The sequence below is a fragment of the Neofelis nebulosa genome, chromosome 12, assembly GCF_028018385.1.
Source record: "Neofelis nebulosa isolate mNeoNeb1 chromosome 12, mNeoNeb1.pri, whole genome shotgun sequence".
NCBI lineage: Eukaryota > Metazoa > Chordata > Mammalia > Carnivora > Felidae > Neofelis > Neofelis nebulosa.
Window position 1 is genome coordinate 27937761 of NC_080793.1, and position 17225 is coordinate 27954985.

The 17225-nt window shown below is 37.7% G+C and overlaps 1 protein-coding gene across 3 annotated transcripts in view; it reads right to left on the bottom strand.

Moving 5' to 3' along the window:
* Positions 1 to 17225, bottom strand: part of SLC44A1 (solute carrier family 44 member 1) — a 202916-nt gene that overhangs the window by 47877 nt on the left and 137814 nt on the right. For 2 of the 3 annotated variants that reach the window (XM_058694680.1, XM_058694679.1), the window contains exons 13-15: positions 13211 to 13348; positions 4545 to 4781; positions 2451 to 2531 (exon numbers count right to left, since the gene is read on the bottom strand). In XM_058694680.1, the coding sequence (XP_058550663.1) occupies positions 2451 to 2531; positions 4545 to 4781; positions 13211 to 13348 (456 nt within the window). Of the gene's footprint in view, positions 1 to 885; positions 2532 to 4544; positions 4782 to 13210; positions 13349 to 17225 lie in introns of those variants that run through there. The other variant, XM_058694678.1, reaches the window with a different exon arrangement.

The following is a 17225-nucleotide window of genomic DNA, read 5'->3' on the forward strand; positions in this document are numbered from 1 at the left end:
TAAACCCTAAATTAAAATATCCCATTAAGAAAGAAGATAAACAAGTGAACTTAACATCAGATTGTACAGATACGGCTAAATAGGTATGGCGTTTTTACAGAACTTTTATCTAAGGGAATAACATGTGAATTAAATCAGGCAAAGACAAGTTAGCAATCCTGATTTCTACCAAACCCCAAGTTTTAACGAGGAATCTCTCAGAGAATTATTTAGGGACACAATCCAAGATGCATAGTGGTAGCAGGGTCAACTCTTACCATTCTAATGCAAAAGAGAGATAAGAATCAGAGGTACTGATGTACTTAAAATATTTACTCTGTAAGCAACATCTCAACTTCTCTCCCGGGAAGTTTTTAAACTGCATAAAAAAATACCATTCTTAGGGACGGACCAAATGCTATAATGTCCAAAACACCAGAAGCACAATGCACATAGAAGATATATTTGGAAACATAGTGGAGGGTTTTGTCATTAATCTGCAAGCAATGAGCTGATGAGCAACATAAAACAAAAGCAAAAAATGAATGAAGATTTTAAAGCAGTGTTTCAGTTAAGGGGCATTAATTTAAAACTGAAAGCAATATTAGGGGGAAAAAATCTTCCTATATTTTTGGCTTCTGGTAGAATGCCACATAACCTGGGGATTTATCCTTGTATCATTACCTACGAATTAGAGGTTTAGGTAAGAGTCAGCATACTTGTATTCTCGTCTTCCACACTGTATCCTTCACTAAAGGATAATGCAGAAATATGTGCCAATTCATGGTCAAACTAAGCCAGTCAAGACCTCCAAATATTTCTCCCTTTTTAAAAATTATTATGACTGACAAATAATTTAATAGAAGTGTCAATCACTGGAAAGACAAAAAAGGGGGGCAAAGGTAGTTTACATTTTAAAGATTTTATATTTTACCTTTTTAAGTTTTACACTGGGAGCCAGTTACTGAACACGTATGACAAACAAACAGTGGCAAGAAGGAAGCCTTCCTCATTTAACCATGCCACCAGAGGGTCGGCAGAATCTTCACTACCATCCCTCTTGGCCAGGGTCAAATAGGAGGTATACAGAAAGGTGGGGTAGAGAAGGCAAGAAGCCAGACCAGGGGGATTGCTGATGGTGCCCCTTGCCCACTCAACGGAGTTCTGGCTGGTGCACACTTAAAACTAAGAGTTCTACATCCTTTGACTTAGGATTAGAGTGATCTGTACCTTGGGAAATAAACATTGAAGTTTTGACTCTGCCAATCATTAATGCTATTAACAGCAACACCAAAATAGGCCCTGGAGGGGGTTACGGAGGAGAGAATTTATATCTAAACATTCTGCTGAGGTTTTAATTTAGGTTGAATATGCAATTATTTTGCATATAAATATGGCCTCCCCACCAGCCAACCTCAAACAAACCCATTTCCTTTACTCTTATATACTTAAACGTGCTTGTTTTATGCAAGTTGGAAACCTATGAAATCAACCACTTATTAAACTTTATAGTTTAGTAAGAAAGAGGAGTCTTCATCTCACACTGTGGGACATCACGTGCAATCAGAAGGCACATTATTTAAAATTAGCTGTTTCAGGACGTAGGCAGTTATATAATATTTTTAAATAACATGCTGTTTAATAACAATACATTTGCAAAATAAGCAGTAATTACACAAATATATGCGAGGGTTATCTGTCATTATGCAGAGGCGAGAGTATCTGTGGCAAAAGCAACTCAGGAATCTTTTACACTGATTAAGTTGCCTTTTTTTCCCAAATGAAAGTAGAGTACTTAGAATATACATACATATCACTGACCAGAGATCATTGACCTTTCTCACAATTAAGCTGAGGTTAGAGAAGACCAGGTTGTTTTACTGAGTGGGAATGTGAGTGTTGATGGAGTAATCTTGTTTGCTACTGAAAAACAGCTTAAGAAACAAAGAAAGTACAATCCAGGCAACAGAAGAAAAAGTCAGGAAAGGGTAAAAGACAGCAACAGAAACAAACCAATATTAAAAAAGTGGGGAATGTGAATTTTAGCAAGTTGAAAGGAATTGCTAGTATCACCTTCCAAAATGATAAAAATCAAACTGTCAGTTCAAGTGTACAACCAAATGTTCATTCCATTGAAAACCAAACACGTACAGCTAAAAATTAAAAGAAAAAAACCCCCAAAACCAGAAATGGCCATTTTACTTTAGGGACAAAAATTAGCCCCTGCTTCGTGATAAGCCCTGAGACAGATGTTGTTCCTTTCAGCTTACTTTTACAGAAGGCGGTCTCAGTTGTGACAAGAATTCTGCCATCCAAGTGATGGGTAAACACACAAACAGAAAGAGCAGCACATCCTGTGTGATACAGACAACAAAAGCTTCTCCTGAAGAAGTGCAGTCAGTGAAAACAGAGAGAGAGAGGAAGTGAAAGTGAAATTCTTGGAGGGCGGTCACCTCCTCATCTCCACCTACCATCGGCTTTAGCTCTCTGGCATCAGCAACGCCTCCCTTACCAGCTTCTTTCATTGCTTTTCTACTGTTTTCCACAAACTCCTGCAAAACATGGACCAAATTGCATAAATTCTTAGGTCCTTTCAGATTTTGGTTGGCAGATGAATTCTAAGGAACACTGACATTTTTAATTCAATATCAGTACACGGATGGCCTAAAACCAGAGCAGTGAATAATATTTAGTATCACTACACAACAGCTGCTAAATCTGTGCACATGGGCTGCAACTTGTGATATCTTTAGGACATCTTTTTTCCATCCATTTATTGTGACAATCTCACTTAAGCTCAAAGAGAGAATGTTACTTCTATCTGGAAGAGAAAATCCCTAATGCTTTCTTAAAAGACTGTTTTCTCATACTTAGATTATTGTTCTATTTGTTGTCTGACTTTTTCCATATCAAGGTTAAACAGAAAAACAAGAGCGTTTTATTCCATAAGCCCTCTCTTTAGCCCTAGCAGGTAAAAGAAAGCATTGATTCCACTAAGCGCAGAATACTGTTTTTACCCAACCATAAATAAGCTACTTTAAAAAAATGTCTATCTGGCTTTGAAATTACTCCATAAAGCAGGAAGACAGGAAGTAACAACCAGAACCTGTGGTCAAAAGTAGTTAAAATGGGATTATGCCCCAAAGAAATGTTTCTATCATGTCCAAGTTTATGGAGCACTTCTCCATTAAATATCCTCATCATTCTTACTGAAAAAACTAAAAGAAGAAAAAAGTATTTTTTGTTACTCTGTTCTGGATCAAGGGTTTAAGACACAAAAAACAAATTCTCCCTCTTCTTTTTTTTAAGTTTAAAAAAATTTATTTATTTATTTATTTATTTATTTATTTATTCATTCATTCATTCATTCATTTAGGTAATCTCTACACCCAACATGGGTCTCAAACTTACAACCCCAAAATCAAGAGTCGCCTGCTCTATCAACTGGGCCAGACAGGTGTCCCCAAATTCTTCTTCTAAATGTCTTAATCAGAGGGAGATGGAATGCTCACAAGTCAAATTCCATTATGAAAACAACCAGTTAGAAATATAATTTAGACATTATGAAAATGTCCAAAATTTAGTTGATGGTGTTTTCAGTGAAAGAGATAATCAGTACCCAATACGTCCATTAAATCATTTGAAATTTCTGCAACTGAAAAAAAAAATCTATCTTATTTATTAACACATTTATTTTATATTTAACTAGATAAACCAGGCTCCTGGAAGAGGACTTGTTATCTCAAGGTCTAATGTTTACCCTTCAATATTACCTACTCTTCAGATAGGAATATTTCACAGCTTAATGGCAAAGTACTATTATTAAGAAGCATCCTTATTTTGGGAGCATTTGACATTGATAATAATATTTGAAACATTTAAATAGTTTCTAAAGTTTTAAAATTTTTAATTGAGATTCTAATACAGGGAAGCTGCAGAGGCTAGATAACTAAAGAATCGGAATATAATATCTGTGTAAAAGTTCAGATCTTGACTAATGGAAAACAGTATATAATCTATCAGTCCTGAGTCTGTTAATCTGTATTCACTACAAAACACTTTCAGTTTGGCCTGGCATACTTAGGATAATGACTTCTAATGGGGCTGACAGCAATACTATTTGGAAAGGTGGTAGACGGAAAAATATAGGCAGGTGCTACCACCGGGGAAATAAAGACTTTTTGTCTTTGAGTTCCACTTCAAGAAAGGGCACTTAGAACATCAGTGGTCCAATGTTTCAATTCAAGGACTAAAATTCAGGTTGTAACAAGTCAATTCTAATCCATCTAATTGCAGAGAGGGAGGGAGCAGTATGAAATAATGTGAACTCAGGACTATTAATGGGTATTGCTCTAGCTAGGTGTATATATATGGTCTCATCCATGCCAAGAGGACCTTCCTTCTTCCCTGATTTCCCCAAGACTAACCTCATTCATGAGCCCTACAGGTTTAATTCTAAATTACTCAGTTGCATATAACAGGAATTAAACATGGAGAAGGTTTTGCAAAATATTTTTACTAGTATGTTTACCTCTAAAGCAGTAGAGGGCGTTTGAAATACTTACCATCAGCACTTTATCCATATAGAATTCTCTGCCAGGGCTCCCATCATTGTATTTTGTATCAATGGCAAAACACAAGAATAATACATCCACTACCATTTCGTAAATGGACAGGAAGCAATGAGCGACTAGGAAAGCAAAGAGGCAGACGATGATCAGAGGCAGCACCCATACTGTGTAATCTTGCTGGTAGTTGAGCAGCATAATCCCAGCCAAACCCGTGCTGCAGACTATCAGCACCTGAAGCAGAGAGAACAAAGAACACATTTAATATCCTACCATAGAAAACCACTATTTCTTCATCATTTGCAGACTTCAAATTCCCTTTAATATTATAAACGCTGGCTGCATACATTCATTCTACTGCAAGCTACAAAGGATAATTCACATATACCCATACACACACATATACATGTACATCACATAAATAAAAAATAATCTTTTAAACACTTCTGGTTTACATGAAAAATAGTCATGTTTCCAAATGTTATGCTTGTTCCTTAAAACTTCACGTATTTAAGCACCTGTGGCAATTTTTAAGACAAATGTATGCATGCATATTTTATTTAAAAAATTTTTTTAATGCTTATTTAGTTTTTGAGAAAGAGAGACAGAGAGAGAGAGAGAATGAGGGAGGGGCAGAGAGAGAGGGAGATACAGAATCTGAAGCAGGCTCCAGGCTCTGAGTTATCAGCACAGAGACCTACGCAGGGCTCGAACTCACGGACCGTGAGAGATCATGACCTGAGGCGAAGTCGGACGCTCAACTGACTGAGCCACCCAGGCGCCCCTATGCACGCATATTTTAGAAAATAGCACTATTGCACTCAGAATAAAATTATTGACAGTCCAGGGTATTGTACTTTTATATATATGAAATAGTATTATATAAATAAATCATTAAAAGCTATTCATTAATATTTACAGTAGCATTATAGATGTTTCATCAATACTTAGCCGCATAATTTCATCTTATGGGTGACTTAAAATTTGACCATTCTCCTACAGTTGGAGACTTATATTGTTTTCTGGTATAAATAATGCTGCAACAAACATCTCTAAGAGTTTTTTCTTTGTTTTGCATTTTTTCACAGAGAACATGTGGTAAATTTAATATGAGTCGTCATGTAGTTTAGATTTGGATTACCTGTGAAGAAAGAGGTTGCCACAAATATCCATCATAGAAGAATATAAGAAATAGTGAAATTGCTTATTGTCAAGAACCACCTACTCTGGTCCCTCCCATGCAGCACTTGAAATTTCTTGTGGTTCTTTTAATACATTTAGTTCAGCTTTTCAATCCCTAGGAATGGTTTATGGCCAACATTATCACCTTCATTTTATAGACTGGGAAACATATTCAGAGAGGCTAGCCAACTTGCCCAAGGTCACAGAGTAGAAGGGCAGATATCACCCAAATAATGCTCTTATGATGCCAAATCCAGCCCTCTTTCAAGGTAAGAACTCAGCAAATACTTGGATATTGGTATAAAGCAGTAATGGGTTATACTGAATCCTAAATACACTCGTGCTCAGCCCTACACCTGGCCTAACATCCAGCATGAAATAACAAAGGAAAAGAAAGAGTCTTCTAGAACCACAGCAGCCTTTTCTGGTCCAGTGCTGAGAAGGAGACTATAAATTGACCTGTAAATTTTCAGATGATTTTAGGGAGCAAATCTGGGTCTGCCCATATTTAGATGACCCTCCACCATTTTTTGTGGCAAACACTCAGGAATTCTCTCTTACAGTCATTTACTTTCTGGGGTGACTTCTACAGATAGCTAATTATATCCATTTTCTTTCACTCTTTTTGGTTTTTAGAATGAGTTGTTTCTTATATTCTTCTTCAAATTTTTGACATCCATCCTACAGAAGGACTGAGGTTCTTTATGCTCACTCTAAACCACTAAAAGTTAAGCCACATTTGAAATGTTAAAGTCAATTACAGGGAAAAGGTGCGGCTCCGACAAACTAGATGTTGAGACAAAATCTGTTGAAGTGGAAGGTTGGATACTGTCACATTGGAAACAACTTTAAGGGCCACCTGAATGACTCAGTTGGTTAAGTGGCTGACTTGGCTTAGGTCATGATCTCATGGTTTGAAAGTCTGAGTCCTGCATCGGGCTCTCTGCTGTCATCACAGGCTTCATCGGTTCCTCTGTGCCCCCCACCCCAACTTACTCTGCCCCTCCCCCACTTGCACTCTCAAAACAAACAAATAAACAAACAAGTAAGAAACAACTTCAAGAATTAATGATATTTAGCCCCAAAGCCAAGGGAATGTAATAATGTAATAATTACTCCCAAATATAATGAAAGGGTGTCAAGCAGAGGATACATTAATGGTTCTCAAACTGCAGAAGGGCTAGGTATCACTTGGGGAGTTTGTGAATAATACAGATTCCAGGGCCCTACCCCCAGAGTCCAATTGGTTAGAGCTAAGATGAAGCCCAGCAATATGCATTTATTTTTTTTTTTATTTTTTTTTATTTATTTATTTTTGGGACAGAGAGAGACAGAGCATGAACGGGGGAGGGGCAGAGAGAGAGGGAGACACAGAATCGGAAACAGGCTCCAGGCTCCGAGCCATCAGCCCAGAGCCTGACGCGGGGCTCGAACTCACGGACCGCGAGATCGTGACCTGGCTGAAGTCGGACGCTTAACCGACTGCGCCACCCAGGCGCCCCCCAGCAATATGCATTTAAAAGGTTCCTCGGGTGGGGGCAGCTGGGTGGCTCGTTGGTTAAGCATCCAACTCTCTGATTTCAGCTCAGGTCATGATCACAGCTTGTGAGTTTGTGAGATGGAGCCCCGAACTGGGCTCTGCGCTGACAGTGGGGAGCCTGCTTGGTATTCTCTCTCTTCCCCTCTCTTTCTGCCCCTCCCCTGTTCATGTGTGTGTACATGTACACATATACACTCTCTCTCAAAATAAATAAACTTTAAAAAATAAAATAAAATAAAATAAAATAAAGTAAAATAAAATAAAATAAAATAAAATAAAATAAAATAAAATAAAATAAAATAAAATTTGCCTCAGGTGATTCTGATAAAGTCTACAAGAAGTACTGGCTTAGATCAGTGATCCCCGTGGTGGGGTACACACACCCAAGGGAGTATTTAAGAGCACCTGGGACTTCAAATTCTATTTCTCATTTATTTTAATTTCCTTTTATACTATGCTTTACCATGTATATATTAGTAAAAGCTGTACATATATCATTAATAAATGTAAATATATTAGGAAGTGTGCTCAAAAATTTTTTCTAATAGGATACATGATTTTAAACATTTCAATGCTCCTGTTCTACAGGACACGTTTTTGGTGACACCATAGAAGAGAGTCATACACAGGGTAGGATGTGAGAAGCAGAAAGGAAAGGGTGCTAGTTTTAGAATCAGAAAGATGTAGATTTGAATCACAGAGTTAATACTTCTTAGTTTTGTGACTCCAAGCAAGTTCATGTAACCTTTCTGAATCTGTTTTTCCACCTTTAAAAGAGACATAAAAATACATACATCCCATAATTGTTAAAATAAGCATTCTGAAGGCATTTAACACAGTGCTTAGCAATCTTTGTTTGTTGCTTTCATTTCCACCATAAATCTTGCATTTGCGATGCCCTTTCCACATGGAGCTCATGTTTTAAAAGATTTTGTCAGTAAAATAGCACCTACAAGTAATAATTCATATTATCATTTTTTTATTAATCAACGCCAAATAAACTACCAATAATTAATGTTAGAAAAAGTATTATCAAATGAGATAAAATAATTTCACACAGAAGTGAAGAGCTTCAGATTTTGTGGGTTTTTTTGGATAGTTTTATCGGGCAAATATGCAATATCTATGAGACCTGAAAATGGTGAAATAGTTTATAAATCTCTGTTCTTACCTGTGAAGACCCAATAGGCCAGTGGTCACAGATCACAAGCCACTAAACTAGGGGAGATAAGATCCCTCCTAAATCTAATTTACCATTCCATGAAACCACTGGGGTTCCACAGAAATGGAATCCATGGAATTGTCTTCTGTTTTCTTTTATTTATTTATTTATTTATTTATTTTTAAATTTTTTTTAAACGTTTATTTATTTTTGAGACAGAGAGAGACAGCATGAACGGGGGAGGGGCAGATAGAGAGGGAGACACAGAACCTGAAGCAGGCTCCAGGCTCTGAGCCATCAGCCCAGAGCCCGACGCAGGGCTTGAACTCACGGACCGCGAGATCGTGACCTGAGTTGAAGTCGGACGCTTAACTGACTGAGCCACCCAGGCACCCCTCTTCTGTTTTCTTTTAAATTCAGGGTTTTTAAAATTAAATTTTATATTTTGAGACAATTTTGAATTCACATTTCATTGTAAGAAGTAACACAGAATGATTTCATGTACCTTTTACCCAGTTCCCTTCAACAGTAACACCTTGTCAAACTAGAGTACAATATCACAACCACAGTATTGACATTGATACAGACAAGGTACAGAACATCTCCATCATAACAAGGATCCCTGACTTTAGCCTTTTATAACTTCCCCTATGCCTCCCTGCAACCCCAGCCCTAACTGGGTGACCATAAATCTGTTCCCAATTTCCATAATGTTATCATTTTAAGAATGTTTATAAATGGTTCAAGCCCCATTTTGGAAGTAGAGCTTACTTAATTAAAAAAAATAAAAAGGTATGTAAGAGAAAATAATTTGGGGTACCTCCTGGCTCACTTAGACCATATGACTCTTAACCTCAGGGCCATGAGTTCAAGCCTCACGTTGGGTGTAGAGCTTACTTCATTGAAAAAAAAAGTATAAGAATGTTATATAAATGGAATCATACAGTATTTAATTTTCTGGGGTTAATGTTTTTCACTCAGCAAAATTCCTTCATGATTTATCCAAGTTGTTGTGTGTTATCCATAGTTTGTTCCTGACACCATCTTTTATAATGCTTATTCTGATCTACCTATGTGAACTATCTGATCAGGGACCATTTCTGCATACTAGCAGCTACTTTTAATTGCAGTGAGAAATTCTTTTTAAAAGATTTACTGTATTCTGTGATCAGAACTACAGTCTTAAAAAAGAAAACTAAAGAATGTTTATCTTAGTATGTTGGAAACTAAAATACTTTCTTCCCCTCTTATTTTTTTCTCTTTTTTGGATATCTCAATTTTAAAAAGTAATCTTGGGGTACCCAGGTGGCTCAGTTGGTTTAAGTGTCCGACTCTTGATTTCGGCTTGGGTCATGATCTCTTTGTTCGTGAGTTCAAGCCCTGCATCAGGCTCTGCGCTGAGAGCACGGAGACTGTTTGGGATTCTCTCTCTGTCCCTCCCCAACTCACATTGTCTCTCTCTCTTTCTCTCAAAATAAATAAATAAACTTTAAAAAATGAATCAATCAAATAAAAAAAGTCTATCTATGTTTTAAAAGTAATTTTCTTACAGTGTTATAAGTTTTGTATTATTCAAACTTTCATGTTTCTGGTAAGCAATTTGCTAATGTACATCCAGAAACCTATTAGGTACTCTGACTCATTGATTCCACTTCCAGGATTCTGGCCTCAGGAAATAAGGATTGACACAGGCAAGGGTTTGCATACAATGGCTTCACTGTATCACACTTTATATTAGTAGAATGAGAACAGTTTAACTATAAAAAGAAAATTAGAGGTTTGGTTAAAGAAATGATGATACAATTGTATAACCATGTTTAAAACATTTTTAATAAAATAGTAAATGCTCATGACATAATACGAAGTGAAAAGAGAGATTGAGGAACCTGGCTGGCTTAGGTGGTAGAGCATGCGACTCTTGATCTTAGGGTCATGAGTTCAAGTCCCATGTTGGGCGTGGAGACTACTTAATTAAAAACAACAAAAGTTAAAAAAAAAAAAGAGATATAAAAATTGCCTTTTTTACCACATTGTTTTCTGTTATTCCGATATATGGCTTCTTATTTATTTATTTATTTATTTATTTATTTATTTATTTATTTTTGAGAGAGAGGGCACAAGCGAACGAGGCAGAGAGAGAGAGAGAGAGAGAGAGAGAGAGAGAGAGAGAGAGAGAGAGAAGTGGGGCTCACCCAGGGCTCATGTTTTACCCAAAGCAGGGCTTGACTCACCCAATGCGGGGCTCGAACTCACAAACTGTGAGATCATGACCTGAGGCAAAGTCAGATGCTTAACCGACTGAGCCAGCCAGGCGCCCTCTTTTATTTCAATTGCTCTGTGTACATATGTTTTTATTTTAAGTTGCTTCACACCCTTCTTAGTAGCAGGGATAAATACAAGTATGTAAAACATAAAATAGATAATAGACAAAAAGTCTGAAGCCTTCCTAAATCAGTCATATAGCATATAAATAATAGCAACAGTTGGTAACAGTAACACTGTTATCAACACTATACTCCTTGACACAGATTAACTTATTAAATCCTTACTATAAAACATTTCCTCTTATTGTAAAAACATGACAATAATAAATCCAACAGTCATAATGTAAGTTTAATTACAAATTTCCAAAAGAACTATGTGTACAGTTTTATCATTCTTTTTAGATGACAGTTGCCTGAGAACTTAACACCACACTGTGCTTTCCATGCCTCTCTACACCAAATATTTTTTCCTTTTCAAAAACACTTTCAACACACAGTGGCTGGAGTAACCTAAGTGTTTGGTAGTAACAGAATGTTTAGGAATAGCATCTGATGGGGGCGCCTGGGTGGCTCAGTCAGTTAAACATCTGCCCCTTGATTTCGGCTCAGGTCATGATCTCATGGTCATGAGATCAAGCAAGCTCCATGCCGGGCTCTGCACTGAGCGTGGAGTCTGCTTGGGATTCTCTCTCTTTCTCTCTCTCTCTCTCTCTCTCTCTGCCCCTCTCCCCTCGCTCTCTTTCTCCTTCTCTCAAAATACATACATACATACATACATAACAATAACAAAAAAATAGCATTTGATGAAATACTGACAATAATGAGAATGAATAATTATGAAGATTATCAAAGCAATATGAAAAATGTATATGATATAATGTGAAGTGAGAAGGACAGAACAAACTGGGATGTAGGCTATAATTATTATACCATAGAAATATAAACCTATTAAAAAAACCACTGGGAGAGCATATATAAAAATGATATTATTAGATTATAGTGATGTCAGCTTAGCTCAATTTTTCAAATTTTCTGAGCATTTTATGGTTTGAAATACAGATACAAAGAAATCCAATTATATTGCTATTTATTATTCTGCAGATTTTAATAGTATAGAAAAAATACCTTTTTTCAGATGCTTTAAGGATAGGTAAGTCTCATTCCCTCACAGCTGTTTTATTTATTTATTTTTTATTTTCTTTTCAATATATGAAGTTTATTGTCAAATTGGTTTCCATACAACACCCAGTGCTCATCCCAAAAGGTGCCCTCCTCAATACCCATCACCCACCCTCCCTCCCTCTCACCCCCTACCAACCCTCAGTTTGTTCTCAGTTTTTAACAGTCTCTTATGCTTTGGCTCTCTCCCACTCTAACCTTTTTTTTTTTTTTTTCCTTCCCCTCCCCCATGGGTTTCTGTTAACTTTCTCAGGATCCACATAAGAGTGAAACCATATGGTATCTGTCTTTCTCTGTATGGCTTATTTCACTTAGCATAACACTCTCCAGTTCCAACCATGTTGCTACAAAGGGCCATATTTCATTCTTTCTCATTACCACGTAGTACTCCATTGTGCATATAAACCACAATTTTTTTATCCATTCATTAGTTGATGGACATTTAGGCTCTTTCCATAATTTGGCTATTGTTTAGAGTGCTGCTATAAACATTGGGGTACAAGTGCCCCTATGCATCAGCACTCCTGTATCCCTTGGGTAAATTCCTAGCAGTGCTATTGCTGGGTCATAGGGTAGGTCTATTTTTAATTTTTTGAGGAACCTCCACACTTTTCCAGAGCGGCTGCACCAGTTTGCATTCCCACCAACAGTGCAAGAGGCTGCCCGTTTCTCCACCGCCAGCATCTATAGTCTCCTGATTTGTTCATTTTGGCCACTCTGGCGCCTCACAGCTGTTTTAAAGGAGTTTATACATAGTAACAATGACAGCTAACATTCACTGAGAATTTATAATGTATCAAGCACCATGTTAGGTACACTACATGTGTTAACCAGTTTAATCCTTACAACCCTAAGAGTTTGGCTCTATTATTATCCCAGTTTCATAGATGAACAAACTGAGGCACAGAATGGCTATGTAGCCTGCCTCAGGTCACACAGCTAGTAAGTGACAGAGCTAGGATTTAAATCCAGGCAGTCAGGCTCCAGATATAGTACCCCTAACCACTAAGCAGGCTGTTTCTGAATTCTTTACAGACCGAATTATGTAAGGAGAAACATGTGCAAATTACTGAACTGTTGTACCTCAGTTTCCCCATCTGTAAAGTGAGGATAATATAACTTCCTTTACAAATTTATTGTTAGGATTAAATGAATACCATACATGTAAAGAACTTAGAACAGTGCCTGATGCATATTAAGGGCTTTGTAAGTGCTTCCTTTATATTACATATTTTACTTAATAGTTTTTTGATGGGCTAGACATTTTTCAAATGAAAGAATATATATATATATATATAACTTCACTGTATGTCCCAGATAACATATTTGGTCTTACCTTGCCTAGGAATAACATGAAATCCCCCACTGTGTTGATTGCAGCCACTCGTAAAGCATTCTCCACAAGAATGACAAAGGCGTCCTTGGCGGAGGTGCAGAAGTTGGTGCTGTTGATAGCTGTGGCTGTGTATGCATTCTGGACAAGGCAAAAAACAATATTTTCATTAATAAATGTGATTTTACCTCGTTAAGATATAAACCAAATACAGTGAACACACGGCTTATTCAAATAGTCCACAGTTGAACCCATGGCTTTGGTGAGGTACAGGTTAAGATTAAGTGCAAGGAAATAAAAGACATTAAAAAAAAAAAAAAGTCTGATATGGTAAAAAGAGCTTTTGGTTGGCTTAGTTTTAGTCCTTTTTAAAACACTGACATTTATTAACACACACACAGATTTTTCTAACATCCATTAACTTCTTCCCTGTCTTAGTAAATCAAACATAATTTAACCTTTCCTGGATGTCTCAGGTTCATCACTATGAATATCAGTGATGCATTATTACCATTTTAGTGATGCTTTAAAAGCTACACAAATATGTAAAGGCATAAGGAGGCTGTGCTGTTTTATCCGGAACATCTGCCATCTCCTCTTTGGTGTTTCCTTTCATGCTGTCACTTCTCACAGCTCTTGTGGTAGACAGCCGTTTGTTGCTCCCTCCTTCCTGGGAGCAGGACCCTGAATCCCCTTTGAGAAAACAGTCCTTCCCCATTCTCTTAGAGTCTGAGTCAGGGACACTATCTGTAGCTCTGGGGGCAGGCCTTGATCGATGTGAGCCAATCAGCATGTTCTACCCACCTTCTCAACGGTTGGTTCAGGAACTGGTACATAAACTCATAGAGCCAATGAAAGTAAAAGATGTTCCCTGGGGCTTCTGGGAAAAAGAAGTTTCCTTTCTCTTCCATGGAACTCCTGACAACCTGGATAGCGAGATGTGAGGGCTGCGATGGCTGTTTTGCCAACACGATGGGAAGAACCCAAAACTGCTGGGGGTCACCATGTGTGACGGAGGGTGAGGCTAACATCATGGAGGTCAGAGCAGAGAGAAACCCATTACTAGCACTTGGTGACAGCTGTCACGTGATGTCTGCATGATTAGGAACTAGCCAGATTGCTGGACTTTTCAGCCAGAGAAGCGAATACGTTGCTAAATATCTCTCCCCTCTCCTCCCACTCTCTCCCCCCACTTTTCTTTGTCTCTCCTTTTAGGCCAGACTGAGCTAGCTTTCTGTCCCTTGTAGTACTGAGTCCCAGCTGACACACTTTTATTCCATTATACCTGCTTCTGCTCTGTCTCCTCTCTGACCCGCAGTCACAGACTCTGATTCCCCTCCCCCCCCCTTTTTACACTGCATTCTAGAAGACGGCTGGCATTTTCTGGGAAATGTGAATAAGTACTATAACATCAAATACATCTGAATCTTAGGAAGGGAAAGTTTATAGACTTTGTGGCTAAAACTTATAGTCCTGAGGAATTTTTGGTCTAGTGCCAACTTAAATTGTTGGAAAACTGCTACACACAAAGGGCTTGCTTTACACTGTGTTGTCTATAAAGTTGTTTTTTTTTTTTAGCTTAAATATAGTCGACACGTGATGTTTCAGCTATACAATATAGTGATTCCATAAGTCTATAATTCATGCTATACTCACCACCAGTTAGCTACCTTTTGTCACCATATACTATTATGATACCATTGACTATTTTCCCTATGCTGTGACTTTCATCTCCAGGACTTACTCATTCCATAACTGGAAGCCACCCCACTTTAAACACTGAACTTGGGAGAGACAGCCTTTAATTTCTGAATGTTCCTACTGTATGCTTGTTAGTTAATAGGAACCTGGTATGAAGATGAAGTTTGAGTCACAAAAATTTAATTTGCCATCGTACAATTAAATTTGTTGATTAAAAATGCAGACTATTTCAGGGCCAAGGAATGAAGACTGTGCTGAGTGGGACACACTACATTTTCAGCAATGGAGCAGCAGGAAATAATGATGCTCTTTTAAAAACACAATTATGATTTTAATATACATAATTCCATCAAACAAATTGGGGTAATTTATTATCAGAATATAGTACATTATGTTTGCAGTTCTTTTTATCTCAAAAGCTAATATAGAGAGTATTTTAAAGAAATGATACTGCTAAATTATTCTGGTAGCATTTGTTTCTGCCTTGCACTCATATATGGTCATCTTATCAGTTAAAAGACAGCAGGCACCAAAGAGTTAACTATCTAACTGCAGTGGTCCACATTTCTCCATCTTCTGTATAGCTTCTTTTGAAACATTCTGCCAAATGCCTCAATGACCTCAAAATAAACTACACTTTTGATCTTATGTAACAATAACTCTGTTGAAAAATGATGGAGGACTTCCCAGGCCCGATTTATTCTCAAAGAACCAAAACCGACCACTTCTCTACACACTCACACACACACACACAAAACCATTCAAATGTGTTCTAAAGTAGAGGTTGGCAAATCTGACCTGCTGCCTACTTTTGTAAAAAGCAGTGTTAATGGAACACAGCAATGTTCATTTGTTTACGTGTTGTTTAGCACAGCTGTTTTCACGCTGTAATGGTAGAACTGAGCAATTGTGACAGAGTCTGTATGGCCACAAAGCCAAAAATATTTACTACCTGGTCCTTTATAAGAAAGCTTTGCCGTCCCTTGTTCTAGAGTATTGCCCAGGATCAATATCAACCTTGTTCACGGTCTATGGAACCCATCTTCTTATCCCTTTTGAAATACGAACCCCAGTTTCTCATTTCTAGTCTTTTGGTACCTTTCTCTACGTACAACCTTTCACTATAATTCTTCAGTTCAATGAGTGACAAATGTCTATAGTGATCTGAGGCACAACATCCCATAAGGAAAATATCTTATTTTCCCTTATTCTGAGACATGATTAAGAGACTAATGAACCAGTTACTTAATAACAAGTTTTCAGGGGAAAATACCCTGCCATATTAACTATATATTGATTACAAGATGCTTTGTGAAGTCAAAAAAAAAAAAAAGAAGGCATATAATGTCTAGAATCAGGGATATTGGAAAACCCATTTAAATCATGTAGGTACTGTCTTAAAACTTGCCTCCTCAATGAGGACCGACAACTCACTCTTAATTATGTTATTTTACCCTTCCCAGTTTGAACATGACCTTCTTTGAAAGGGACAGAAGCAAGGGAGGATCCACATACTTCCAATCTGTCCTTTGTTATCATCAGACCAGCTGACTCAGAGAGGGCCTAACACCTCCAAACCCAACCATAAAAGCTGTTTTGCTGCCCTCATTCATTTTCAGAAGAAATTATTATTCCTCCTTTCTCACTTCTTCTCTCCCCACCTGGCCCCACACGTCCCATCTACGTTGAGAGTAGTTAATTTTTTTGTGGACATAGAAGGAGGCAGCAGTAATTTCTTCTCTCTACTCCTGCGTTCCAGCGTTGGATATGCTCACAGAAATTTAGCCTTCTTGGCAACATTCCTACAGATCTGTGCAACTCCTTTGTATTCAACCTCACAAAAAAAGTTAAGTGGATATTTTATAAGCTCTTTCTTCCACTCCCGGGGCAGGAAGATGAGCTGCATGTGACATGCAAAGGTCAAGGTGACCTCTTCAAGGAGAAAATTGTGCTACAGATCACAGCAGGGCAATGAAATCTTCTTTCACTGCTTTACCTCCTAGTCTGAAAGGATTCGCACGAAGGTTCTCAAGAAATTCTGAGTTCTTTGTGGCTTTCCCTATTAGTGTTCTCTGAACTTTCTGCTCAACTACTTGAGATTTTTTAAGCCCACCTACCTCTTCCCTGACAGCCCTCCTGATCTTGAGCTAAACTGCCCACAGAGAACCATCAATGATTAACATTTAGCCAGTGCCCAACATCTGCTCAGGCAGGATATAGGCTTAAGACTATTTAATTCCCAGAAACAACATAAAAGGTGATCACCACCCAGGAAGATTTTTAAAAGGATGACAGCACAAGTGGTCCCTGGTAAGAT